General features: G+C 22.8%; 5 protein-coding genes across 5 annotated transcripts; 3 read left to right on the top strand and 2 right to left on the bottom strand. All coding sequences in view use genetic code 6, as the record gives it.

Annotated features, from left to right (window-relative positions):
• Positions 1 to 1,053: 1,053 nt before the first annotated feature.
• On the top strand, positions 1,054 to 8,043 carry TTHERM_00013490 (hypothetical protein; the record flags this gene model as incomplete). The annotated part of the gene is made up of 3 exons (XM_001008328.2): positions 1,054 to 1,554; positions 1,701 to 2,579; positions 3,274 to 8,043. Exons 1-3 carry the CDS (start codon positions 1,306 to 1,308, stop codon positions 8,041 to 8,043), a joined length of 5,898 nt encoding a protein of 1,965 aa, XP_001008328.1. The 5' UTR covers positions 1,054 to 1,305.
• Positions 8,044 to 8,837: 794 nt separating this feature from the next.
• On the top strand, positions 8,838 to 11,428 carry TTHERM_00013500 (LMBR1-like motif protein). The gene is made up of 11 exons (XM_001008329.3): positions 8,838 to 9,070; positions 9,130 to 9,218; positions 9,275 to 9,338; positions 9,403 to 9,466; positions 9,525 to 9,673; positions 9,816 to 9,945; positions 10,013 to 10,283; positions 10,350 to 10,518; positions 10,583 to 11,013; positions 11,106 to 11,226; positions 11,288 to 11,428. The coding sequence occupies exons 1-11, from the start codon at positions 8,849 to 8,851 to the stop codon at positions 11,342 to 11,344; spliced, it is 1,767 nt and encodes a 588-aa protein (XP_001008329.2). The 5' UTR covers positions 8,838 to 8,848; the 3' UTR covers positions 11,345 to 11,428.
• A 781-nt stretch (positions 11,429 to 12,209) lies between these two features.
• TTHERM_00013510 (hypothetical protein) lies at positions 12,210 to 15,783 on the bottom strand (the record flags this gene model as incomplete). The annotated part of the gene is made up of 5 exons (XM_001008330.2): positions 12,210 to 14,242; positions 14,568 to 14,640; positions 14,815 to 14,952; positions 15,011 to 15,223; positions 15,415 to 15,783. 5 exons carry the CDS (start codon positions 15,781 to 15,783, stop codon positions 12,210 to 12,212), a joined length of 2,826 nt encoding a protein of 941 aa, XP_001008330.2.
• Positions 15,784 to 17,579: 1,796 nt separating this feature from the next.
• On the top strand, positions 17,580 to 20,934 carry TTHERM_00013520 (WD domain, G-beta repeat protein; the record flags this gene model as incomplete). Its single annotated transcript, XM_001008331.2, has 5 exons — positions 17,580 to 19,241; positions 19,302 to 19,428; positions 19,484 to 19,627; positions 19,681 to 20,595; positions 20,660 to 20,934. Exons 1-5 carry the CDS (start codon positions 17,604 to 17,606, stop codon positions 20,932 to 20,934), a joined length of 3,099 nt encoding a protein of 1,032 aa, XP_001008331.2. The 5' UTR covers positions 17,580 to 17,603.
• A 664-nt stretch (positions 20,935 to 21,598) lies between these two features.
• Positions 21,599 to 25,456, bottom strand: TTHERM_00013530 (hypothetical protein; the record flags this gene model as incomplete). Its single annotated transcript, XM_001008332.2, has 12 exons — positions 21,599 to 21,705; positions 21,758 to 21,911; positions 21,985 to 22,262; positions 22,315 to 22,507; positions 22,807 to 23,395; positions 23,458 to 23,681; positions 23,741 to 23,913; positions 24,184 to 24,451; positions 24,525 to 24,582; positions 24,798 to 24,931; positions 25,032 to 25,151; positions 25,346 to 25,456. 12 exons carry the CDS (start codon positions 25,454 to 25,456, stop codon positions 21,599 to 21,601), a joined length of 2,409 nt encoding a protein of 802 aa, XP_001008332.2.
• Positions 25,457 to 26,691: the final 1,235 nt, after the last annotated feature.

Below are 26,691 nucleotides of genomic sequence, written 5' to 3' on the forward strand. Positions count from 1 at the left end.
TAGTCTAAAGGGTCTAAAATTGAAAGGGAAACATTTTTACACATTAATTTTTTAATAATATTTACATAAGCTTTTAAAATTTTAAAGGAGACATTAAATTTATTTGATAGAGACATTTACAACATAAGGTATAAATTTATGGTAAAGGATAATTTAAATTAATTTTCATGTTTCAATTTAAGTAATAAAAAATAATACGATGAGTGAATAAATCTATATGACTTGTAAACAAAGATTAAAATTTTAACTATTTTAAATTTTTTTGATAAGCCAAATTAAAAATCTATTCTTGAAATACATTTTAAATATCAAAAAAATAAATAAATAAAACGGTTTGAGCAAAAATAAGTAAAGAAATAGATTTTTATTATCACATTAAAAGAATTTGAATTTTATACTAAATATTAGCGAAGATGCTGGAATAGGAAAAAATTTTAACATATTTTACTTGCTTAGCTTTAAAATTATGAATAATAATTTATTCTATTTAAATTTACACTAGGATATAGATAAAAGGTGAATTAACAAATAAAAGCAAATATACTTGAATGATAACTAATTGTCAAATCAGAAATATAAGAAGTTAATGCATTTACATCTATCTATCATATAAACATTGCAATTTAAGCTTAAAAAGAAATTTATTTATCTAAGTTTTATAAATAACAGATGTGGTAATTATTTAAAATAAGAGTAAATCAAGAAAAAGGAGGTTTATTTTTTACATACAAATTAAGCTGATAACTTTCAACGGATATATTAATTCATTCATTCATTTACAAATAGAACTTATAAAACAGAAATTTTTCTGTATCATGCATTTTTTAATGGAACTCTTAATTTTATATGTAAAAACTAAGAAATCTTTATACAACAATTATTATTTTTGTTAAATAATTTGAAATTAATGTAATAATTCATTTATTTATTTATTTGCTTTATCCATTAAATAAATAAAGCAAAAAAGCTATCAACCAATCTATCTTAAATCAACCGATTAAAGTGAAAAAAAAACAAAACAAAAAAAATACATTAATTATTGATTTATTTCAATTTAATTTTTATATTTAGGAGGGTATAAACTAAACAAGTTATAGCATTCAACTGTATCCTCAAATACAATTTTCATTCAGCAAAATATTCTAAATATATAAAATTAAATTAGGAGATTTAGCTAGCTACATCCATTTTAAATAGTTATTTAGTGCAACGATAGCAATAACTCATTAAAAGAATCTCTGTAAACGTTCAAGTCACTTAGATTAAAAAATAAGGATAAGTAAAAAATCAATAAGCATAAATAAAATGGATGATTTAAAAACAAGAGATTCAATAACTTCTGTTATCAAATAATCATTTTATTAAATTTTAGATGATCCCAATATGAAATGTCTAAAAGAAAATGAATATTCTTGCAATCAAATCTTATAAAGAATGACAGAATTGTTTTTTGATATCTTTGAGTCTGAGAGATAAACGCAAAGTCAGTAACTCAAATCTTAATACACTATGCTTAAGGAATATTGCTAAAATATTTCTCATGAAAAATTCGAGGTATTTATCTATTTTTTCTTCAATTCTAATTAATTAATTTGCCAAAGATTTAGCTCGCACTAAAATTTTTTAGAATTACTATTTGCAAATTTTTAAAGCAATTGCTTGAGTAAATAGAGTAACAAAACAACTTTTTCATTATAAAGATTCAAAGGGAACTTCAAAATGAGATTCTTTAGATGAGCGAAGAACATGATAAGATTCATTCAACGAATGCAATTTTGAATGAAGAAATAAGCATGCTAAAAATAAAAAATGAACATCTTTAAATGGAAAACAAACGAATAGCTTCTGAATAAGAGATATTAATCTGTTAAATAAACGAATAAAGAGCTACATTCTAAAAAAATCTAGAAGAAATGGAAATGATCAGCAGTGAGTTAAAAATAGAATTGGATCTCTACAAAGACAGAATAAAAAAATTAGAAGCCACAAATGAAAAGCAGCATTAACAGATAAGAGAATATTCAATGTCGATTTAAAAGTAGTAGAATAAAATTAAAGAAACAGAAAATTAGTATCTCATTGAGTCTCAAATAAAGGGTCGTCATTTAAACGAATTAGAGTTATGCTAGAAAAACATAAGAGAGCTTGAGTTACTTCTAAGATAGTCTAACGAAGCAAATACTAAGCAGAATGAAGAAATCAGGTTGAATTAGAACCAATTATAAGAGCTAGATAAGCAAATAAAGTCTCTAGAAAATCAGTTGAACGATAAGAAAAAAGAAAATCTTTTGATCCAAAAATAGCATGAGCAAATTATTGCAATAAATGAAGAAAACTAAAAAAAGTTTATCCTCAATACAGTCAATAAATACAAAGAAAAAATTTAATTGTATAAAAACAAATTACAAGAATACTAAGAAAAGTAAGAAGAGCAAAATAAGCAAATTTACTAACTCCAACTGCAAGACAATGAAGAAAAAAATGGTTATTAAAAGTAAATATAGCATATTGAATCATAGATTTCTCAAGTCCAAGCATAATACGAAGCAGTTATTTCAAGTATCAAGCAGAATTCCAAGGTATTTTAATTATTTCTCAATTAAATAAAGCACAGCAAATAAATATTTTTCAATATTTTCTCGAAAAAACCAAAAAAATAAATCATAAAAGTTGATTAGTTAAAATGTATAAAAATTACATCGTAAATAAATCTATATTGAAAATTCTTTAAATAGATGAATAGGTTTTATTTAAATGATTAATCAAAATCTCTTACTTTAAAATTTTATCATAGCAAAAATACCTCAAATAAATCTGCAAGTTTCATATTATTTAAAAAGCTTAAAATATTTTATTTTTTTGGAAATTTAGTTGTTAAATCTGATTGATATTTTCTTGTCTTTTCAAAGCTATGAATTAATATAAAAATTAGAGTTTATATACAAGAAAAGTAGAAAAAAGTGAAATCTTTTATCAATTAATTTAATTTTGAAACATTTAAATTAAGTAAAAAAAGTTTAAAGAAATCATTTTTAAAAATACTGTTTTAAAATAAAAGCAAAGTAAAAAGAACTTTGATTAAGAATGCATTTTAGAGAAAAGTGTTTGTTAATAATTTTATATCATTTTTAAAATTAAAGAAGATCAAATAATAATTCTAAATTTAATTTAATAACAAGATATTATTTTTATCAAGATTTATTAATGAATTTAACATTTTATTATTCGTTAAGAAGTATTATTTCTTGAACTTTTAAAACTTATTTAATATAGGTTGAACTAGAAAATTAAAAAGAAGGGTTTGAAAAAAATTTACAACTTCAGGAGCTGTAATTTAAGCAAGAGATGAAGCAAATGGAAATGCAAATGAAAGATAAAATTAAAAGTATTGAAGATAGTACCATATCTAGGGAGTAGTTTGAAGCTGTTAAGAAAGAAAAGCAAGAGATTCTGGAAAAGAGCGAAAAAGATAAAAACAATACTGTTAATGAATTAAATAATACGATTAAATAATAGCAACAATAGATTGAAAAGCTAAAAGATTAAATTAGTTCTTTGAATTATAACTTATCTTAAAGCGAGATTTCATAGAATAAATGTAGATAATATGAAGAAGAGATCTAAAAATTAAATCAAGATCTCTGTAAAAAGTAGAGTTTACTCAGTGAACAAAAAGATAAGATTAAGCAAGCACAATATGAATTGGATAGCAAGGAAAGAGAAAACTAGCTATTACAAGAAGATATAAAGAATTTAGAAGAACAGAATTAAGAGATATAAAGTAAATTCAAAGACATTGAAAGGAAATTAAATTAATAGATTAAACAACTTAAAGATAAAGCAGAAAATCAATGTTAAGAAAACTATAAATTAAATATTGAATTGAGGGAGATTAGGAAAGAGTAGGAGTTTGAGAAAAAACAAAATCAAGATATGATGCTTTTATTGGAGAAACGCTAATAAGGGATTACTGTTGATATGAATGAAATTCAATCTTTAAGAAGCAATAACATTGTTTTGTAAGGTAAACTAGAGAATTTAAATGCCAAGCTAAATGATTCAAAAGACTCATAGGAGTAAATTAAAAAGGAAAAAGAGTATTTATCTAGTTTGGTGGAGTAATAAAGCAAAAAGCTAAGGAATGCTGAAGATTTAAAGATAAAATTTAGTATTAAAATAAAGTAGTTGATGAAAACCATTTAATATCTTAAAGAAGATCTCAATAATATTGTTTAAAAAGAAATTTTAGATAAATTTTTTGTTCTAAGGAAAGAATATACAAGTTAAATAGAAGAGTTTTCCATTAGGTTCCTTTAAATTCTTTCTAAATGTAAAGAAGATGAAGTGAAATTAAATTTAAATTATAATGCTTTAGCTGAGTAATTTAGTGATTTGAAAAATAAGTTTTTTAAATAAGGGATTGATATTGAAGATTTGAGTAATCAAAATCACTCACCTAAGTTTAACGAGAGGGTGAGAAAATAAAGCTCTAAGTATGTTAATAAGAGCCCTAATAATTCTGAAGAAGAAGAAGGTTTATATGAAGAAGATTTAAGAAGTAGTCAAAGTTAAAAAAAATAAAAATAATAAAAAAGCAGGATTTATAATTAAAAGAATAAAGATAAATGTTACAATTAAGATTTGATGGATGGTGGAGATAATGAATATCTTGATGATTATGATTATGGCTATGGTTAAAATAAAAATACTAGAAATGGTAGAGAAAGATAAATAAATAACTCTAAAAATCCTTTGAGAAAAAGCTACAGCGACTCAAAAAGATTCAAAAAATAATATAATGAGGAAATAGAAGAATAGAGCGACTCTTAATCAAGTGATGTTCATTAAAAAGGCAGAAAAACCAAAAGAAATAAAAGCGAGGAAAAAACAAAGCTGGAAATAGAAGAACACTTAAAGAAGTAAATTGAGTTGAGAAGTGAAAAATTACTGCTAGAAGAATATGTTATGGAGGATATAAAGAGATTAAAAGAAGAAAATGCTCTTATAATTGAAGAAAGGTAAAGATTGATTGCTAGGATAGATAGTCTGTCTATTGAATTAGGCTAAAAGCAGATGCAAGCAGATTCATTAAACTCATAGATAAATATTTTGATTAAGGAAGCTGAGCTATGCTAGTAGGAGAATCAATTCTTGCAGAACAGATTAACTGAAGCACAGGAACACCTAACAAAAGCAGAAGATTTGCAAAGGATAAATCAATAATTGAATAACTAAGGGGATAAGGTTAGAGAAGAATGCAAAGAGCAGAATAAACAACTAATCGAGTAATTATAGAAAGAAATTGCTGTATACAGGTAGAAGGAGCTACAAAATTTATAAAAAATTGCTCAACAAGAAGTTGAAATTGAGGAGAAAATTTCTTAATTAAAATAATTTTAAACACTATCTTAGTAACAAAAGGCTAATTTCGAGTTCAAAACGAGACTTTTATCTGAATAAAAGGAATAAATGGCTCAATTCCACAGTCAAGACAAACAAATTACAGAATATAGAGATGAAATTTAAGTACTTTTATAGGAAAATTCATAGCTTCTTAGGTAGGTTTAATTACTGCAAACTGACATCGAAGGACTTCATTTAGGCCTGGAAAAAGCTAAAATTTAAATTCAAATAGCTGATTAAAGAGAAAATCAGCTTACTAATTAGAATTAGTAATTACAGTAAGAAGTTATAGCAGCTCATTTAAAAGTTTAGCAAGTTTCTAATCAATTAAATGAGATTTAACTCGAAGTGGCGAATGAAAAGCTAAAAATGAAACAAAAGCAAACAATTAAAAAAGAAAGATAACTCATGAAAGAAAAACTTGAATAACAAAATATTAAAGAAATTCATCAAATGATTGAAAGTTCCTGTCTTTCTTTAAAAAAGAAAAATTTCCATACTTATAAATCGAGCATACAGCTCACAAGCAACTTTGCATAAGCAAACAACAACTCGGAGAACACCAGCCTCGCTTAAACTTAATTAATGCAATCTTAATTAAATAATCCTAATTAAAACAATTTATAATTCAATTAAACCTTGCATCATAATTAGTCTTTGAAGTTGTTGAATGATGGTATCAGTTGCTCTCCTATTCAAAATAACTTATAAAGTAGTTTTAATATGATAAGCTCTAATTTTAACTAATAAGGCTTGATAGCTTAATCTTCTCAGAACCATTTACAAAATATTACAAATAGCATGTAAAATAGATCATAAAAAAATCTAAGTTTGCATTCAACAAATACAATCTTTTAGACTCCTAACCACAATACATCAAGTTATAGCAATCTAATAAATTAAAATCTTAGTAATAATAACAAAAACTAAGTTAATAGAGACAACAACAATTAAAATATTTCATACATTTCTAAACTCAGTAATGTTAATAATCCATCATACATGCTCTAGAATAACTTCGTAAGAAGTGGCTTTATCAAGACAAATAATATGGTCGAGAGTGACAACAACAGCCAAACAAATACTTCTAATAATTAGAGTCACATTAGAGGATAAAGTATGACATACAGTAATTTAAAGAATAACCATCACTTAGCTTCTACATCTTCACTATTAAACAATTAAAATAAATACATCAGCAGCACTTCTACCAATATTCCACCTAACCACACATTTAACAGCAGCGTTCAATAAAATGAATACAATCAATCTAATTAAAAGTTATATCAAAGTAACAATAAATCTCAGTCAAATCAATTTGCAAGCTAAAACAGCAACTATAATAATAGTAATAATAATATCAATAATAACAATTAAATAATAAAGCAAGGCAATTTGATTTAAAAAAATTTCTTAAATAATGATTTTTAAAACTAAAAATTCAATTAAGAACATATCTCATAGGCATGTTAGGAAGAAAAAGGTAGAGGAAAATCTTTAAGCAGCAATGCAGAATTACAGTATTTTTCTAACAAGCAAGAAAATAAATTGGAAGATGTTAGGAAAAGTAATAAAACCTAGCTGAGTCCTAAACAATTTAACTAATTTACTTAAAACTTAAATTTAAGTAGAGATCTAGAAATCAATCCTCACCCAATAAAAGAAGAGCTCAACAAAAACTAAATGAACTTTTAATAATCTTAAAGTGATTAAATAATATCAAACAATTAAAGGCCAAGCAAATACGATAAGGCAATTGTTTCATTAAATAATAATCTATCTAATAATGTGAACAATCCATAATAATTGAATATGAATAATCCATAAACAAAATTATCAAGTCCATAACACAATACAAATAATCAATTAATAAATTCAATGAGTAAAAATAATTAGTAAATTAATACGAATGGTCCTTCTTATCAAGCACAAAAAATATAAAGTGAAAATGATGATATTATTCAAAAGTTAAATAAACTTTAATAACTTGATTAATTTTTACAACGTTCAAGATCTCAAAGCAGTAATGCAAATGTAAACACTTTATCAGTAAAAAGTGCTCTAAACCAAGCTAACATTCCTCATATCTAATTTAAAAATAGTTAAGCAGAAAAAAATAATTCTGGAATAAGCTTTAATGCTTCTAATCCCTCTTAGTTGAATTCGAAACAATTTACAATAAATAAGGATAACAACAAGGATGCTTAATCTAATGAAGGAAGCAATAATTTAATTAATAATACTGTTTACTACTCGACTAACAGATTAAGCTAATAAGATGACTCATCAAAACAAAAAATAATTACTAGTAATAGATCTGCAAATATTACTTCTCCTTCACAAAGTCTTACTAGAACAAACTAAAACAGATATCATAAAGATGATGCTTCGACATTTACTCCTTATTCTAACAACAACCTTCAAGAAGCTATCTCTTTTGGAGATGAACTCATCAACGAAGACAAACTAAATATCCAATAAGATTATATAAATTAATTAACTGCCAAAAGCAAACATCTTCTCAACTAAGTCTATGATAGCTAAACCTCTAACAATTAACAAGACCCACTTCTTCAACAATTCAACTCTAATAGAAGAGCTTAAAGTTTCCACAATAATTGTTTGAAAAATAATGTTTGAAATTAATTTCTCTTTATTTTTGTATAAAAAATGTTCTATAATCTGTAAATTATTGTCCAATATTAAATTATTATTCCTTAAAATATCAAACAAAAGCTGCATTTTGACAGAAGTACTAAAAAATATCAAAAAAGCTAACAAAACACTTGTTAATTTAACTTAAATCAAATATTTTTATAATATTTTTGTTATTTCTAATTTACATTAATTAATTTAATAAATAAATACATAAAATTAATTTTCAAATTATCAATCCGGTTTTTTTTTATAATTCTTATAAAATATAATTTCTTTCTTTTTAAAATAAAATAAGATTGGTGGTCAATTGTAATCAAGTATTTCAAAAAATATTCCATATAATTATTAGCATACAAATGGCTGCTCAATTAGCGCTCTTACTATCTTTTATAAAAAAAATAACTCATTTTTTGTTAAAAGACAAACAAAAATAATGATAATGCAAATAATTTTATTAGATATTTCTTGAATTTAAAGAATAAATCTAAATATAAATAGATGTTATTTGGTTACTTTAGCAGGGATATTATTTTTTAATTTTTTTTAAGAAAATCTTAAAACGTAAAATGATTGAGAAAATGAATATAATGAGAAAATCTTTGTTAAAAAAGGAAAATTAGAAGTAATTTAATAACAACAATAAATTTCTTTAAGAAATCAAAAATAGAAAATTAAATAGTTAATTAACACAATCAATTTTTCTAAAACGATTTCTTGGAACATTTTGTTTGTGTTTTTTTAATTGAATATTAATTAAAAATCACTTTAAATGACTGATTTTTTTGTTATGTTGATTTATTCCATCAAAAATGATTAAAATTTACTAAATAATTAAATTCTATTAAATACTTATTAAAGATATTTATAAAAAAAGCAGAAACACCAACAAGCTAGGATTAAAAAACAATCAAGCAACAAGCAATAATCAAATAAAATTTTAAGATAAAAATAAAATAGAGCAAGAAAATAAATGTATCTCACTTGGATATTATTTGGATTCCTTATGGCAGTAACGAAAACATTTTAATAACTCATTTCAAAATATTGATTGCCCTTTTTACTTAAAAGGTCCTGTATTTATTCGCAAGGATGATTTATAAATATTATATAGATCCATCAGAGTAGTACTTTGTTACAAAATATTCAGTAATAATATGGTAATATATTTGATTCAATGCAAATAAATTTATTAAATTCATTATGAAAATATTAGTTTAGTACTCAGCATGATATGTTTATTGATTATCCCTATTGATATTCTTGTAACATAAAATAAGGTAACAATCAAACAAACAAATTTTAATATTTCAGCAAACATTCATTTTTTAAAATACAAAATAGGAAAAAACATTTTCAACACTAGAAATTAATGTGAATCAAACATTCATGAAAGAATTGGAATTAAGTATAAATGCATTTAGATAATTCAAAAATATTTATTTTATTTCTTTTTTGAAATTTAGAAATATATGGAGTGCTGATTTTATGTTCATTTATCCTATTACCCTTTAGTTATTTCTATTGCGAGTAAAAATAGAAAGATTTTGATGAAGATGTTTCGATGGACACAACCTCAACTTCTTCAAAATTCTTTAAAGCTTTACAAAACACTGTAAATTATTTTAATCATTAATTTATTTATTTATTTTCAGTTTTTTTAACCAACAGCTAAAAAAACTTAAAATCTTTAAAAATAAATAATTTGATTGTTTGTTTGTTTGTTCAATTTATATTTATGATTATTTACAAATTAGACTTTCTTTATACTCGTTGTGAGTGTACTCCTTTTGCTAGGATTAGTTATTAAAGAAAAAGATAGATCAGCATAGAGTGAAGGTGTTGATGAAGTAGATTGGGTTAAAGAACTTTTTGATGTAGAACATCGTAATTTCTTAATTTATTTGTTAATAAAATTAAAATAATAATCACTTTAATTGAATTTATTTATTAGTTGGAGAGTCTGCTATATCTTTTTGTATAGCCTTATTTATTAGCTTCGGAAGTATTTTATGGATAATTTACGGAAGTTATGGATTAATTATGCTTCCTCTCTACCTTATTAAAGGTACAAAATCCCTGAGTCAAGAAAAAGATGAAGTTTTTTCAGACTTGGATTAAGTAAAACAATAATAAAAAACAATTTAAGGAAAATATGCCAAATCACATGGAAAAATCTCCAACCATGACAAAAAAAATTTAGCTAATTTAAGAAAAAGGGAAAGGTAAACAATTAATTAATTAATAAATAAATAAGTTGGCTTAATTAATATTTTAAATTATGTTTAAAGAATTCTTCAGTTTAAGACTTCGAGGATCAGCGAGCTAGAAGAAAATACTAACGACAATCTATAAACTCTCTTCAAAATTCTTGCTCCCTTTAGAATTTTGTTAGGAATATCATCACTTGTCATTTCATTTATGCTTTATTATTCTTTGTTCCTTTCAACATACGACAGAGTAATCAAAATAAATAATTTAATAGAATGTTTTTTATAAAATATCAAAATTTGTATAAAAAAAGATTTAAGGATCAAGCTGTGGTTTAAGATGTGGTTACATTACTGAAAGAAAATAAACATTCAATCCATTAGATTAAATTTTAGTTTACTTGAGCAGTTATTATCCCTTGGATTACTTCTTTTTCTTTATAATTGCAGGATATATGTATATAGCACTTTTATATGGTATTATCAAGCTAGGATTTAACTACCTTTGGTTAAAGAATTACGAAATTAGAAGGTCTACATCTTAACCTTAGGCATTGATAATCTTTGCTTTCTTTGTTTCTATTTGTATTATGGTAATGACATCTCAGATTATGTATATATCACCTTAATATACGACATTCGGAGCCTAGAGGACCGTTAAAGGAGATCAATGTACTTTGGGTAGCGTTTCTTCATCTATAAAATATGTCTGCTCAATGTCTAATATTTCTACTTTTTATAATAAGTAAAATTTTTTTCAATAAACTAACTACACAATCAAAACATATTTTAAATATCTTTTAATAACAAAATATTTATTTAATACTTTACTAATAGAATGAGTCTTAGTTTCCCCTTATTTGCAATGGTTTTCTTTTTCTCAAATGTAGCCTTTTTATTTTTGAAAACCATATTCTTTATTTACGGCATATTCAAAGGGCGTAATTCATAAATAGATGTAAATAAACTATTGTTTTATGTTTTAAAATAATCAATTAAATTTAAAATTATTAATATAGGATGATGATTATTTGTACAATGACGAAGAGTCTACTTAACTAATTTCATATTATTGAATGTGCAATTCATTTTTTATTATTTTTATCTAAGTGTAATCAATCAATCAATCATAATATTTACTTTGAGGAAAAAGCATCATATTTTTTATATCAATTAAATTTCAAGCTAAAAAATATTAAAAAACAAAAAATTTATTTTTTAGCAATAAAATAATTAAATAAATAAATAATTTTTCGTTTTACATTAAATTAATTAAAAAATTTGTTGAGAAAATAAATATCTAAAAATATCATTTATATGAAATAATACTCCTTTTTTAATAATAATCAAAGTTGTCTGTATCTAGGTATTAATTAGTGTGTTTTTAGTTACATTAATTGTTAATAAATGTAAATATCATATTTTCTTGTAAAATAAATACCCACAGAATTTTATTTAATGAAAATTTAATTATTTCATATTAGTGCCTATTTATTTAACAAGTTTAGTGGTGTTTTAAATCTTAAATTTTTTTAATTATAAAAAGAAAATCCTCCTTTTTATTCTTTTCAAAAATAAATGCTAAAAATTTGTTTATTTTTAGTGATTTAAAGGGACTTTTATTTGTAAAATTTAGGTTTGAATAGCTTCTTTAAATAATAGTAAATATTTAATGTATTACATGAATAACATAAATATTATTTTAAGAAATTTAAATATATTATGTACACAAAATAATCTTAGAAATAGGAATAAACTTATTATTTATTTATTTATTTACTTATTTACTTATTAATTGAATTACTTACTTATAGATTTATATAATTATTTAATTGGTAATAAAATTATTACTGATTTTTTTTAAAAATAAAGTTTGGAGAATTCGATATTGCTTTTATGATATAATTATCGGATGGATAGATGGATGGATATTAGATATCTTCAAATAATTTGAAAATCTGAGTTAATTTTAGTACTTGAAAACTTAAAATTTAATTTATCTTCGTTATGCATTGACATGGTTTTGACATGCAAAGCTCTAAGGGGCTGTATATTTTTGTATTTAAGAAAACATCTAAATGGCAATGGCACCAAACGATTGTTATGATTTCTCCATTATGGGGAAAAGCTTCTTGACTTGAAGTTGTTACTTCTCTTTTTTTTTTATGCAACTGAAGGCTTTTTTTATTTATCATTTAGAGCAGGATTTTGATTGCTTTTATCTAAAGTTTTGTAAAGTTTTTAGAAATTTTAAATAGGAGATTCCATTTAATTTGGAATTATTTTATTTAGACCAAGACAGAAATAAAGTTCTTAAGCAAGAGAGATGATTTTGCTCTTGGCTTCTTAGATGTTTTTAACTTAAGGTTGATTAAATTTATTATACTTTTAGCCAAATTATTCCTCATTAAATACATTTAAAGCAATTAGCTGTTAAGATTGCGGATTGCTAAAAACATTTTAAAAATTATTAGATGAGAATGGAGCTGCAGCAACAGTGCTCTGCATAATGTTTATCTTTTGCTCTTCATTTTGATTATTTGAATTGGAGATAAATTAGTATTAATTGCATCTTTTGTTAATTCTTTATGTATGTATATTGAGATAATGTTTTTCATTATTTTTTCTAAGAGACAAAGGGACAAAAACAGAATTTTGAACATCCTGCTCATCAAATACCTTTTATCCAAGCTGCTCATAATACTAAAAGTAAGGTTAGTTTTAAGCGCAATTTACATAGTTTTAATTTTATGGGATCTACTCTAAATCAATAGCTCCATGAGCAGAAGGAATGAAAGGATTTATGCTGCTTGTGTGATTTATTTAGTTTATGCTTATTTAATGAGAATAATTGTTATTATTCAAGGTTACATTGTTTACTTAGGAAGTGTACTGATGATTTAAGTGGCTTTGATTGAAGTTATTTTATTTCTCAGAATTACTTAAAATGTAAGGACTATATGGCTATTAGGTATTAGAGTATTGTGGTATGTTGTTACTTATGTTTATTTAGTTATTATTATTGTTATTATTTCCATTCTAATTTGAAGTTAAATTATGATTCCTTGTTGAGCAAGTATTCATCAAAGAAGTAGATTGTTGACTTAAATAGAAATCCTTGTAAGCACTAAAATAAATTTAAAATTTTTTCCACTTATTTTCATATTAAATGTTAGATTAAATTAGAATCGTATTTTTATCAACTGCATCAGCTAGATCTCTTTTCAAAGTGTCAATCAAATTTTCCTATTATCTTAAGTTAAAATAACTAGTCTCCAAACTCTTTCTGCTTTTCTTAATCTCCTCTTGGAGCAGAGAACTCTCTTCAAGGATAGGTTTTAACTCCTATACTAACTCTTCATCTTGTTAAATAAATTATAAATTATTTAATAGATACTATTCTTCTGTAATAAGTTTTTCTTGTCTGCGCTTCTACAAAAGCTTTCTCTTTTCAATAAGAGATTTGTATTAGCTATATATTTATTGCTTAATTTATTCTTGTTTCATTTAGTTATTTACACTTATTTACTGCACCTTGAAAGCTTTGGTTAGATCTAACTTGGGTACATTCAAATTAGAAATTACAGAAGCATTTTAGAAGCTATTATTAAGAGTGTTCAGTTTATTAATGGCTAAGTTTGGGTTAGTGCTTTGATTTTATTCATTAGGTTTAATATAACTCATGTTATTTTGAGAATTTATTTATCCCTATTGTCCTTCTGTTATCAAATATAAGTTACTGATATTGTTGTTATTGCTATTCGCGATATTTAAGTTTCCCCCTTATTAATTACTTTGATTTTTCTTCAACGTTTTGTACATCGGCGAGTTAGAATATTATCTTTGATTTTAAGATACCCCATCTTCCTTATCTTTTTTGAAATTCACTTTATCTGGAAGCACCTCCTCATTATAGCTTAAATTTGAATAATTGCTACTCAACATGTCCTCATCACCAAATATTTTGTACTAATCTATTAAATAAGCAAATATTTTCATGAAATTATTTACAACTTATTTTTTTCAATTAAAATTTAATCAGCATTTTCATTGATAAATTAATAAAATAGTTGACTGACTATCTGTCTGAATTTGAATCTTAAAATTTAAATATTCATCGTTTTCGAAATTTAAAATGGAAGATAATCAATAAATATAATGCTAATCAAGATTGAGATCAAAGATTCTTTTATTTTTTAAATTACTCATTTTTTTGCTTAACAAAACTCAAGAAATTAAATTCAATTACATTAATAAAAAAAAAAACACACAACTGAATAGAAATTATAAATAAATTACTATGTATTATTTTAGAGAGACTTAGGTTTTCTTTTTTATTGAATTTAAGTTGTTGCAGCTCAGACGTTAGCAGCTTTTTAGTATGTATGAAAATATAATTAGTATATAACCAATTAATATATTTAAATTTTTATTCTTTTTCCTTTAAAAGTTCGAAGTGAGAAAATAAAATGAATTATATTTTTATAAACTTTTGATATCTAAATTAAAATAAAATGAAATTTTATTAAATATTTTAAAACTTTACAGAATTAATCATAATTAACTCATTTTTTTGTTCTTCAAGAAATTTGATTTTTGCGTTTTTACTGTTTAGTTACTCTAAGCTCTATTCTAACAAACTATTTAGTTCTATTACTTTTTATGAAGTTTTTTTATCTTCACCCTTTTTTTTATTGTTTGAAATTAGGATTTAAAATAATATTAAACAATTTCTAATTTACTTTTTATTGTAAAGTTGAGAATTTTTCTAATTCTATAATATTTTGACCTTTTTTTTCAACATTAAATTCTTGTAATTTTTTGTTTAGTGTGTCTATTTCATTGCACTACTGTTGTATACAGCTTTTCTGAGCAATTATTTATCCGTTTAATGACTCTATCAAATCTATTTCCTCTAACTGCAACCCTTCGATAATTTATTCGTGGATGAGAGCCTATTATTTATAAAATTTTTTTTTAAATATGTGTTTTTTTTAGAAAAACTAAATGAATGAATGTAAGGAAGTAAGCCTATTAGTTTATTTTGATGAGCAATCGAAAGATTATTTTTTTGCTATTGAAAAGAGTTAATTTTTAATTGATTGTAGAGGTATTATATTTTTAACTTATTATATATAAGTAGTACCTTTGATAGAGCAGTATCTCTTTCATTTTGAATAACACTTATAAGAGCTACCATTCTTTTATTTTCGATCATAGTTTTATTAAATAACTATTAAAGCATGCTATTTGTTCTTTGAAGTTCTTGGCAATTACATTTTGCTTAAATTGATTTTGATTTGCTTTATAATGATCCAGCCCTTTCATATTGTAAGTAAGACTATGAATATTAGCACTGAATCTATTTGATTTCTTCTAAAATTTCTTATTTTTCATGCTATAATTTGATAAGCTTCTATAAGTTCAAATTTTCGTCTCTCAGTTAATTGTTTTCCTTCTATAAAAAATCTATTTTGGTTTAATATTTTCTCTTGAAATCCGCTTCTTGCTGCATGAGTAAAACGTTGTTAATGATTCACAAATATGTATCAATAATGAATTGCCCTTAGAAAATTTGACTAAAAATTATTAAGTAACTAGAAAATAGTAAGTCTACTCAATCTATTACAGTATTGGTGCTATTGATATTATAAAATACTGTAATTGCTTAAAGGTTTTTTCTATTCAATCTAACAAAACTCTTTCCACCTTTTCTAATTTTTAACTTAAATTTTATAAAAATCTGCTTTTCTTTAGAGAGTTATTTTCTGCTAAATTTCAATCAATTCTTATAAATTAGCTGTATTAATACACATACATAGATATATACATGCATAGAAACAAACTACCAAAAAAGTCTTTACATAAGTTAAAAAGAAAACCAAATATTTTTCATACAATTTTGATTGGCAATTATTTATTTATTTAGTACACACTATAATATTCAAACAAAAATAAGAAATACGGCATTTATTTGATATCTCTTGAACTAAATTAAATTCAATGACAGCATTTAATAGAAAAATGCATAAATAAAAATCTCTAAATTAAAGTATTTATCTCAAAAATATCCAATCTATTTAATTTTTAGGTAGATAGATAGATAATTAATTCTCTCACTCCTTTTTAATAAATTTCTATTTAGTTACTCAATATAAAAGACATTTAAGGCAAATTTGATTATTTATTTAAGTTAAATTTAATTTTTCTTATATTTTACTAAAATTTTTTAAACTTAATATGGAAATTTGAATAAAATTAAAATTATTAAGATTTAAATCTATTTTATAAAAAATTTAAGTTACTTTTTAATTTTTTGGTAAAATTATAAAATATTATTTGAGTTAATTTTCTTTATATTAATTTTATGATTAATTATTATAACATAGATTATATTTAAATAAATGTGTGAGTTTTTAAGAATTATTTTTGGATATTTTTTTATTTATATGAAAAATATCTAAGTATTCTAACAGAAAACCAAGAAAAGCAAGAAATCAGGAGAGGAACCCAAAAATAATAATCAAAATTATTAATTATAACCTATAAGTTATAGTGTTTAGACTTTATATTAGTTATACTTACTTATTAAAAGATAAGATAATAATATATATTTTTAGTGAGCATTTATGATTCTTATTTTAATAAAATTATGTCTAAATCTTTTTTTAAACAACTATTTGAAGTATTTTACATTTTTTATTGAGCCATTTTTTTATTTTAAATACAAAATATTTTATATTTTTTTGTTAAGCTTGAATGAAAAGATTTTATTTAGAAAAATTGGATTCAACCAAAAATGAAGTAAAAATCTCTAAAATTAAAATAAATTAAAGATATATTAAAGATTTGTTGATAATTTTCAGTGAATTTTTAATGATTTAAGTTAACAAATCCTTATAACCATAATTACCAAAATGATTTTAATTTTTATTTAAATAGCTCTTTAAAAATATTTCTTTATAAAAAATATATTTTAGTTATTAAAAAATTAATAAAATTTAAAGTTTAGAAAACAAAAAAAGGATATTTCTAATATAAAGATTAAGTCTATTTAGGAATTTCAATTAATTTATGAAATAATTGATAAAAAGGTATTTATTTATTTATGATTAGATTATTATATTTATTCACTCATTAAATTTTATTTTCTAATTTAAAAAATATATTAATATTTTTATTTTAATACTATTTTTTTTATTTTCGAATTTTTTGTTTTTAGCTTAAACATTTTTAGCTGTTAAAAAGAAAGGATTATAAATAATAACTAAAGAGATATCTTTTTTTTGTTGTTTAATATTATTAATAAACTTTGATCAATCAAGTAATAAACAAATGCAAAGTTTAATAGACATTCCTGAAAAGTGTTTAGCTTATTCTGCAAACTGGTATCTTAATTAAATTTCTGCTTATGATGTTAACACAGACTTGTTTGCTTATGGATCAAACAGCGATATTTACATTATTAATTACTAACAAAAAAAATACGAAACCATTTTATATAATTCTAACATGAGGGAAAAGATTTCATGTGTTGCTTTTTTGCCAATCAATCTAAATTATAAAGATTAAAATAAAACTTAAGGAGAAAATCACGAAAGTTAAGAAGAAGATATTATAATACTAGCAGGTAGTGCTAGTGGGACTTTTTATATTCATAGTTATAATCAAGGTAGCAAAAAGTCTGAATTGTTAGAACAACAAAATATTGTTTTAAACCAAACAATTATCTCAATTAATGTAGACAATAATGAATTTAATAAATATATTGCTAAAATAATCATCAAATTATAAAATGGGTCTATTTTTCATCTGCAATATGATCTTATCAAAAAGAAAATTATTTCATTTAAAATTAACATCCAGCAATCGAAATTTAACTTAAAATTAAAGTTTTCTTCTTTTCTTTCCAATCTAGATTCTCATACCAATAATTCTTCTTCTACTTAGTGTATCTAAAATAAGTACACAATCAACTTCTTTGAAGAAGGCTAAATTTTCTTATATGAAAATAATAATAAAATTTTTACTCACCAAATTGATGGAAAGATATTAACTTTGGATGAAATACCAAAGTAGTCAGAAAATGAAAATTAAAGATATATCCTACTCAAGAAAATAAAAAATTATGTCTTTCTAAATTTGATAGAAATAGGATAAAACATAATAAATAATTCCTCAAGCTAGTTAATATCTTAAGATGAACATCTAAATCAAGCAAATAAAATTCAAACTCAAGAAAATTCCTTTGAAAAAATGTAAAATTAAAATAATAATATTAATGAAGAAAGCTAAGAAAATAAATAAAAAACTGATAATGAAGAAATCAATTAAGTTTAAGGTGAAGCTTAAATCTAAGAAAAAACCTAAAGCAAAAATATTTTTTAGGTTAAAAGCATTGTTGATATTGAGATATTTTTCATTTATAATAAAAAAAATAACGATTTGCTTCAATCTAGCTTTACAATCAAGAGCTTGGATTATGATAACTTTATTTTGACTGGTAAAATGGGAGATATTTACATCTTTAATGTTTCTAAATTTATTGATTTTTCTAAATCTAACTAAAAACTTACTATAAATCCTTTGAGTGCACAGTTTGACGATTCCTATTATTCTAAAGTTCCTGACACTAACCATTATGATGGAATTTTTTCTATTTAGACAATTTAAGATAAAAAATTGATAACTCTTTCTATCGACAGGAGAATCTCATTTTTTAACATAACTAGATAAAGCATTTCTTAAAATGCAAATGAATTTGAAATAGAAGAAGATAATAATATTGAAAATGATGATGTTAATAAAGAAGAATAATCTAATTAAACTATACCTTATCAATTAGAATTTGAATGGTAACTCAGTTGCTTAGGAGCTAAAGTGAATTCTCTAGCAATTTCTTAGGTAGAAAAAGAGTTAATCTACATGAGTTGTTTAGACCGCACAGTAAGAGTTTGGGATTCCTCTAAAATAGTAAGTGAATTATTTATTCAAAATTGAAAATACTAATTTTAACTTTTAATAATAAATAAGCATGACCAGCTTTACGTAAAAGAGTATTACAAAAGGATTGATCAAATAAATGTGAAGCAAATGCTTCTTCATCCATAATTTGAAAATGTTATGGTTCTTTTTTTAGAAGACAATCCAAAAAAGCTAGGTAATTCATTGATTTTAGTTAAATTGGCTAATAATTTAATTTTTGTTATTTAAAGTTGGATATGACCTCTTTAAAGAGAAAATCAGTTTTGAGTATCTAAGCAACAGAGACATCTTGAACTTAAAATGGATAAAAAAGGAATAAGTTGATGAACTATAAAACATTCTCTTTTAATCAGTTAACACAGCTTAGAATGAAGGTAAAAATTAAAAATTTAATATTTATTTATTAACATTTTTATTTATGGAATAGGAAAAAAGGAAGAGTTAGGATAGGAAAAAGCTTTGTAAAAATAGATTAAAGTAGAAAAAGATCATATTGAAACCAAAGAAAAAGGTTTGCTAACTTAAAATGACGATCATTATTTGCTAGTTTTCAAAAAAGGCGGATATATTAGCTTGATTGATCTATCTGATTGTAGCATTTCTATTGAAGATTATTTAATTTGCGAAAATAAAAACAATGTGCAATAGTTTGAATTTGACATTGTTAAAAGTTAAGTATTTGCTGTGTTTGCTTAATTAGGATGTATTAGTTTCTATTACGACTATCAGTATAAATAATTCTAAAATATGCACAAAAATGTTGTTAAAAGCATAGCATTTAAGTAAACACCTGATAGTTCATAATTGATAGTCGCTTGTGCTTGCTTGGATAGGAGAATAAGTATTTATTTAGGTAACCCTGATGACGTCTCATCCTTCTAATTTGTAACATATCTAAAGCATGAATATCCAATTGAAAAAGTAATGTTCTCTCCTGTGTCTGATTGTTATTATATGCTTTCTATAGCTCAAAATCATAACACATTATAAATTTACAATTTATTGCCTAGCTCTGTTAGCTAATTACAACAGTAATCATAGACAAATAATACTTCAAAATAAGATAAAAATGAAAGTGATGAAGAAAATGAAGAAATTACTAATTTTGTTAAGACAGAATAATAAATAAAAACAGAGATTTAAAATAACTTACTTACCTAAGATTTATAAGAAGAAGATGGAAATTAAAAAAATAATTTATCTGAAATGTAAAAAAATATAAATTTAATTTAGAACAACAACAATTAGCAGATTAGTTTAGAATTCAAAAATGTTAGAGGTCATAAAGGGTACATCAATGATGCAGTATTTTCTCCTTTGGATTAAAATCTTTTGATAACATGTAAATTCCTAAATCTATTTCAAATTTGTATATTATTTTAATTATTATTTTTTTATTCATTTAGGTTCTGATGATTAAACAGTAAAATTTTGGTCTATAGATAGAATTATTAATAAGAGTTACCCTAAGAGGAAAAAAAACAAAAATATTAACAAAAAAGATGAAAGTTTTAACAACCAATAGCATCGAGATAAAGGAGAGCAATTTTCTTAAAAGTTAAACAACAACTAACATAACTAAAATAAATTTAAATAAAATTAAAATAATAACTAATAATCAGCTAAAAATTATTAGCATAATAAGTTTAATAAAAAATAGAATAACAGAACAAAAAATTGAGTTTGTTTTTAAAATATAGAAAATATTAAAATTAATCAAAAATTAAATAAAAAATAAATAATTTTATGACAATTATAAATATATTTATTTATTTCTTAAACTTAATATTGTTACTACACTGTAAATACTTAACATTTATTTAATTTAATTATTTGTTTAGGTTTTAAATAATTTTTATTACAATATTTTTAAAAATGAAATCTTGGTCTTAATTTAAATTAAGTATTTACGAGGATCTACACTATATTAATAAATGTTAACATAATTTAAATTTTACTTTTATTATTAAATCCTTTAAAAAAATTGTAATAATTAAACTTATTAATTAGTATGTTCTGATTTAATAACTTTTTAAATTGGATTTTATTGATGTCACAAAAAAGGGTTGCTTTTCCAAATAAAATGAAAAAATAATAGATTAACTGAATTTATTAATTTTATTTATTTAGTTTAAAAATTAAACAAAAACTCAAAATGAATTACAAAAGTGAATAAAAATATGCATGTATGGATAAAAGGAAGGAAGGAAACAATAGATAGAATTATTTATTTTATTTTTTATATAATTCAAAAAACTTTTCTTAATTATGTTTGTTTTATTTTCATCAAATTAAAATTTTTATTAAATATTTATTTATTTATTTTTTATTTTAAATTTTCATCATCATAAACGCTTTAGACCAAAGAAACCTTCGCCTCCGAATTCACCTGTATAAGTTAGGGAAATTCTTGCTCTAGCAGGTAAAATAATGAAATCCACTAAGGTTAAACCTATTTTTTAATTTAATTTTAGCATCAAATCAAGTCTAAAATAAATTTTTACCTGTGATGGTGCCAGCAGAGTGCTTAATATCCTTGATTTTTCCTGACGAATGATGCATAACATAAGAAGCAGTATTAACTGCAGACATTATAGGTTCTCCATTGATTAGAATCTATATAGTTGGTTTCTTTTTAGCAAAGAATCCAAGTGTAACCTATATATATACATATATGATATTGTTAATTTTAATCCTCATTTTTAAGTAAAAAACTAAATAAAAGGCTTACTTCATACAAGCCAGGAGCAACTACTAAAATGCTAGTTTTTTCTTTTTCCCACAAGTAATTATCAGGAAGAGTATTTACTAATTACACTTCCCAAGGAATGAGAGAACCAGCTTTAATTTCACCAGATTTCCAAGTCCATCTACCAACTATATTTTCAGTACAAAGTTATTCATTTATAATTGCTTAATCGCTCACTATATTATTAAGATCTTCTTGATAACTTTTCTTTTCTAATTCGCGATGGATATCACTTAAAGCTCTATTTACATCATCAATATCTATTTAAATAATTTATATAAATTAATTACAAAGTAAAGTTTAACTCATTACTAGATTTAGCATCTAAAAGAGTGCAAACATCTTTGATATTTGATTTAAGTAACATATCGCGCTAAAGTTCCTCAATAGCTAAATTAGCTTAGTTAGCAAAATGATCGAATTCCTTTAAATTAACTTTATCCTCACACTCTTTGAAGACCTTTTCTACCATCTTTCTCATTTCCTCAATTTCCTAGCTGCTTACCTAATTAGATAATAAAAATGAATGAATTATTTTAATTAAGTAAAATAAACTTTTAATTTTTTAAGTTAAAATAATTTTGAAAAAAAATTAAAAAGTTTTTATTTTTATCTTATTTTTTTTTTAGTAAGCAATTTAAAAATTATTTTGTTTTTATTGAAGTTATTCTAAGTAATTTTATTAAAAATATAATTTTGAATTAACTAATAAATAATCAAACTGAAAAATTATAAAAATATTTATTTGGTTTTTTATCAAAAGAGAAAAAAAATAAATTTTAAATAATAAAAATAATTTATTACTTTTGTTGCTATGAGATTGAGTACGTTGGTGTTATCAGCCTTTTGAGATAAGGCTTGTTATACATCAACAAAGTTGGCTTTTTTGTCTAAAATTTGAAGAAGGTTGGCTTCATTTTCGCCAATGTAATTTTTAATTTCATCTTTTAATTCTAAGAACCTTTGAGATATGTCACTCTAACATGCGTTTAATGCATTTTAAACTTCCATTAAATCTGTTTTCTCTTCAAGAGCATTTAATACCTTGACTCTAAAATCGATGAATTCATTTTTATCTAGCTTCAAAAGGAAATTTTCATTAAACTCCTTTTTTAAAGTCTCCAAATCATCCAAAAGATATTGAATCTCTTTTTGGATTTCTTTTTTATAATTTGCTAAAAGTCCTTTATTGAAATTTTGCATTTATTCTTAATCGTTTCTTCTTTCTTCGTTGACGCTCTTAATGTTTTCATGAGCTTTAAGAATTTCCTCTCTCAAGTTATCAAACAGCTATTCATTCTTTTTAAATTTATCTGTCACTAATTCTTCCTAAGCTTTTCTAAAGTTTATAGTTTAGTCTTTCATGTCTTGCATATCTTTAATGAGTTCGTTTCTATTTTTATTTAAATAATTCATAAACATTAAAAATTAAACTATATTTGTTATTTATTTTACCTGAGTTGGTTTGACATTTAATTAAATAAATCAATATCAGCTTTTTAAGCTACTTAATTATAGATTTTATCTAATTCCTTTTGCTCTGCTTTTTTATTAAGTGCTTGAGTGGTATTGAAACGAAGATCCTCCAATAAATTTTTTACAACACTCAATTCCTTATCTTAAAGTTATTTAAATGCTTCTATTTCATTGGAAGCTTATTAAATTTAACTTTAAATGATCTATTAAATAAATTAATTATCATTAAAAAATATAAATAAATTAATTTTATTGTTCATACCTCAACATCAGTTCTATCTGCTTTGTTAGAGAGAGAGTTGACTAACAAATTAAAATCATTCTTTTCTACTTTGCAGTCAAGCAATTAATTTATCTTTTCAAGCTAATGGTTGTCGACTTTGCTTTCTACCATCGTTAAGAGATTTTAAATATCAGTTGTTTCAGCTTTCCTAGCTTCATAAAAATAAAATAAAATTTAATTCTAATTTAATGAGTGATATTTTTATAATTAATTCATTCTTTCTTTATCAATTTGTTTAATGAATTTCCATACAAAGAATCATAAAAATAGTTAGCCATAATTTTAATTAAGTTTGAAATATATTTTCACTGCCAACATTTTTTATTTAAATTTTTAAAAAAATAGATTTCAAATAATTTTTGTTGTTTTTGATGTAAAATAAAATAATTATTCTGAAATAAGTAATGAAAGGATTTTATTACCTAACATGGCATCAATTTCAACTTTATTAGCTTTTCTTTAAAGTGCATTTGCTACTGATTGCTTATTGGCTTTTTGATCTAATTATTCGTTTACTTCCTCTAAGCTGGCTTTTTATGCAAGTTAATTAGAAATGCTTAAAATATCTTGTTGGAAAATATTTCTGTATGATCTTAAATCTTAAACTTGTTCATCTAACTTTGCATATAATCCATCAATTTCACTGTTGAATTAGTTTGTATTGACTTTGTTTTCTAGCATGACTTTGATCTTTTAAAAAAACACAAAAAATTATCACAAAGAAATAAAATATTAAAATGCTTGTTTGCTTGAAATGAATTACTTCTTAATGAGAGACTTTAGAGGACATCATGTAATCAAAATCTTCCTTCAAAGTGCATCTAAAAATTTAATTTTAAATATCTTTTGTAATTATTTTTGAAGTAGCAATCAAAATATTTAAAGATAAGTTTTAATTAATAAAGTATTAATTTGCCAGTCAGTGCAATTTTGAGAGTTTAAGACTGGAAATACTTGCTTATCTATATATCTATTTATCTTTCTTTCTGCCATTAAATTTAACATATAGAAATCTTTGAATTAATTATTTATTTACTGCTAAAATCTGTTTTATAAATCATCAAATGAAGGTCTTCCTTCTAAAATTTGAGCTAATTCATTTAAACTTTCTTTTACATCTTCAACATTTGCTTTGCTATCTAAATAGTCTTGGAGATTGACAATTTTAACCTTTAAATTATAAATATTTGCTAAGCTAATTATCATTTCTTGAGGATAAATCTAAAAATATAAAGAGCTTCATGCAATTAATATTTTATGCTATATTTACATTAGAAATATTTTGTCTTTCCAACTCACGGATTGCTTCTCCTTAGTTCTTTACTACATCAGTCAGTGCTTTGAAAGTTAATCTTATAATATCTTAAACATTTCTCCAATCATTAGTTCCCTTTTTTTAAAAGCATTATTTTCAAAAATTTATTTGATGATAAAAATTAGCTTCATATTGCCAGAATTATAAAATATATATTTAATCATAAAATAAATAAATAGCGGTTTTCCATTTGCTATTTGATACATTTTATATTTCAAAGATAACTAAAATCAAGTAAAGGAGCTAATAAAATTTATTAAAAGCTTTACAGATAGAAGATCCTCAACTAAAACTACTGAAAAAGGGTCAACCTCTGACTCAGTAATCAATACTTTTCTTTACGAATATTTTTATGAAAGAGGACTTGAGCTGTTATTCATTTTATCTATGTATGAATGTATGTATGTATGTACGATATTTACTTACTAAATAAATCTTTTTTTTTAAGAATAATAATGATAATACCAACAAACAAACAAATAATTAATAAATTAATTTATTAATTTTTTACAGTTAATAATGCTTTGCAAAAACATTAATTAATAATTTGATTTAATTTTTGTTACTTGATTTCTTAATATTGAATAATTTTTATGTACATATGTATTTATGTATATATACATCATAATAACTCAATCAATTCCTTCATCTAGGTAGGTTTATTTGATTTTAATTTACTAATTGCAAATTTTCGAATTTTTAAACTAAGATATGTATGTACTAACAATCAATCAATAAATAAAATCACCTTCACAAATTTCTTATTCACTAATTTCTATTTTTTTTGTCGCTAAATAAAAATTATTGCTGAGTTTTAAACAGTTTGAAAAGATCCATTTAAAAAACAATTTATCTATTTATGAATCAATAAATCAATCTATTTAATTTAATTTATTAATTAATTTTTTATCTATATATTTTTTATTTATAATTTATTAAAAAGTATCTATCTATCTATCTATCTATCTATCTACTTTTGTCACCAGTAAAAAATTCATTTTAAAAAAATCACTAACAAATATTTAATTTTAACGAAATATTTAAATTAATTTAAAAATTTACAACACAATTTTAATATTTAATTTTAGCATTGAAATAATAATATTTTTAATTTAATTTTAACATTGAATTAATAATGTTTTTAATTTAATTTGTCAAATACATGTTAGATAAAAAATACTAAGTTTTCAATTGTTTTACCATTTATTTTAAAGAGAATTTCTACAAAATTAATTAATTAGTTAACATAAAGAAAAGAGTGAATACTATTTTATTTTAATTGTTACCAAATAATTAATTGAATCATATAATTAAAAGCTCAATAATTTGTTGATTGATTAACTACAATAAATAACATGCCATTATTTTCTTTCAAATTTTTAAATTATTTATAAAAATAAAAAATTATTGATTTACTAAAATATAAAATTAAATTTATTACCTGCCATCATAAGCTATAATTATGTTTAAGTATTTATATCATAAAAGTGCAGTAATATTTATTATTAATATTAAAATTTATAATTGAGCATTTTATTATTTTCCATATCTATTTTACTTAATTTATATGCTATATACACTATTTATGAATTAGTAATTTTAAAAATAATTTAAT

The sequence above is a fragment of the Tetrahymena thermophila genome (assembly GCF_000189635.1).
Source record: "Tetrahymena thermophila SB210 genomic scaffold scf_8254803, whole genome shotgun sequence".
Classification (NCBI taxonomy): domain Eukaryota; phylum Ciliophora; class Oligohymenophorea; order Hymenostomatida; family Tetrahymenidae; genus Tetrahymena; species Tetrahymena thermophila.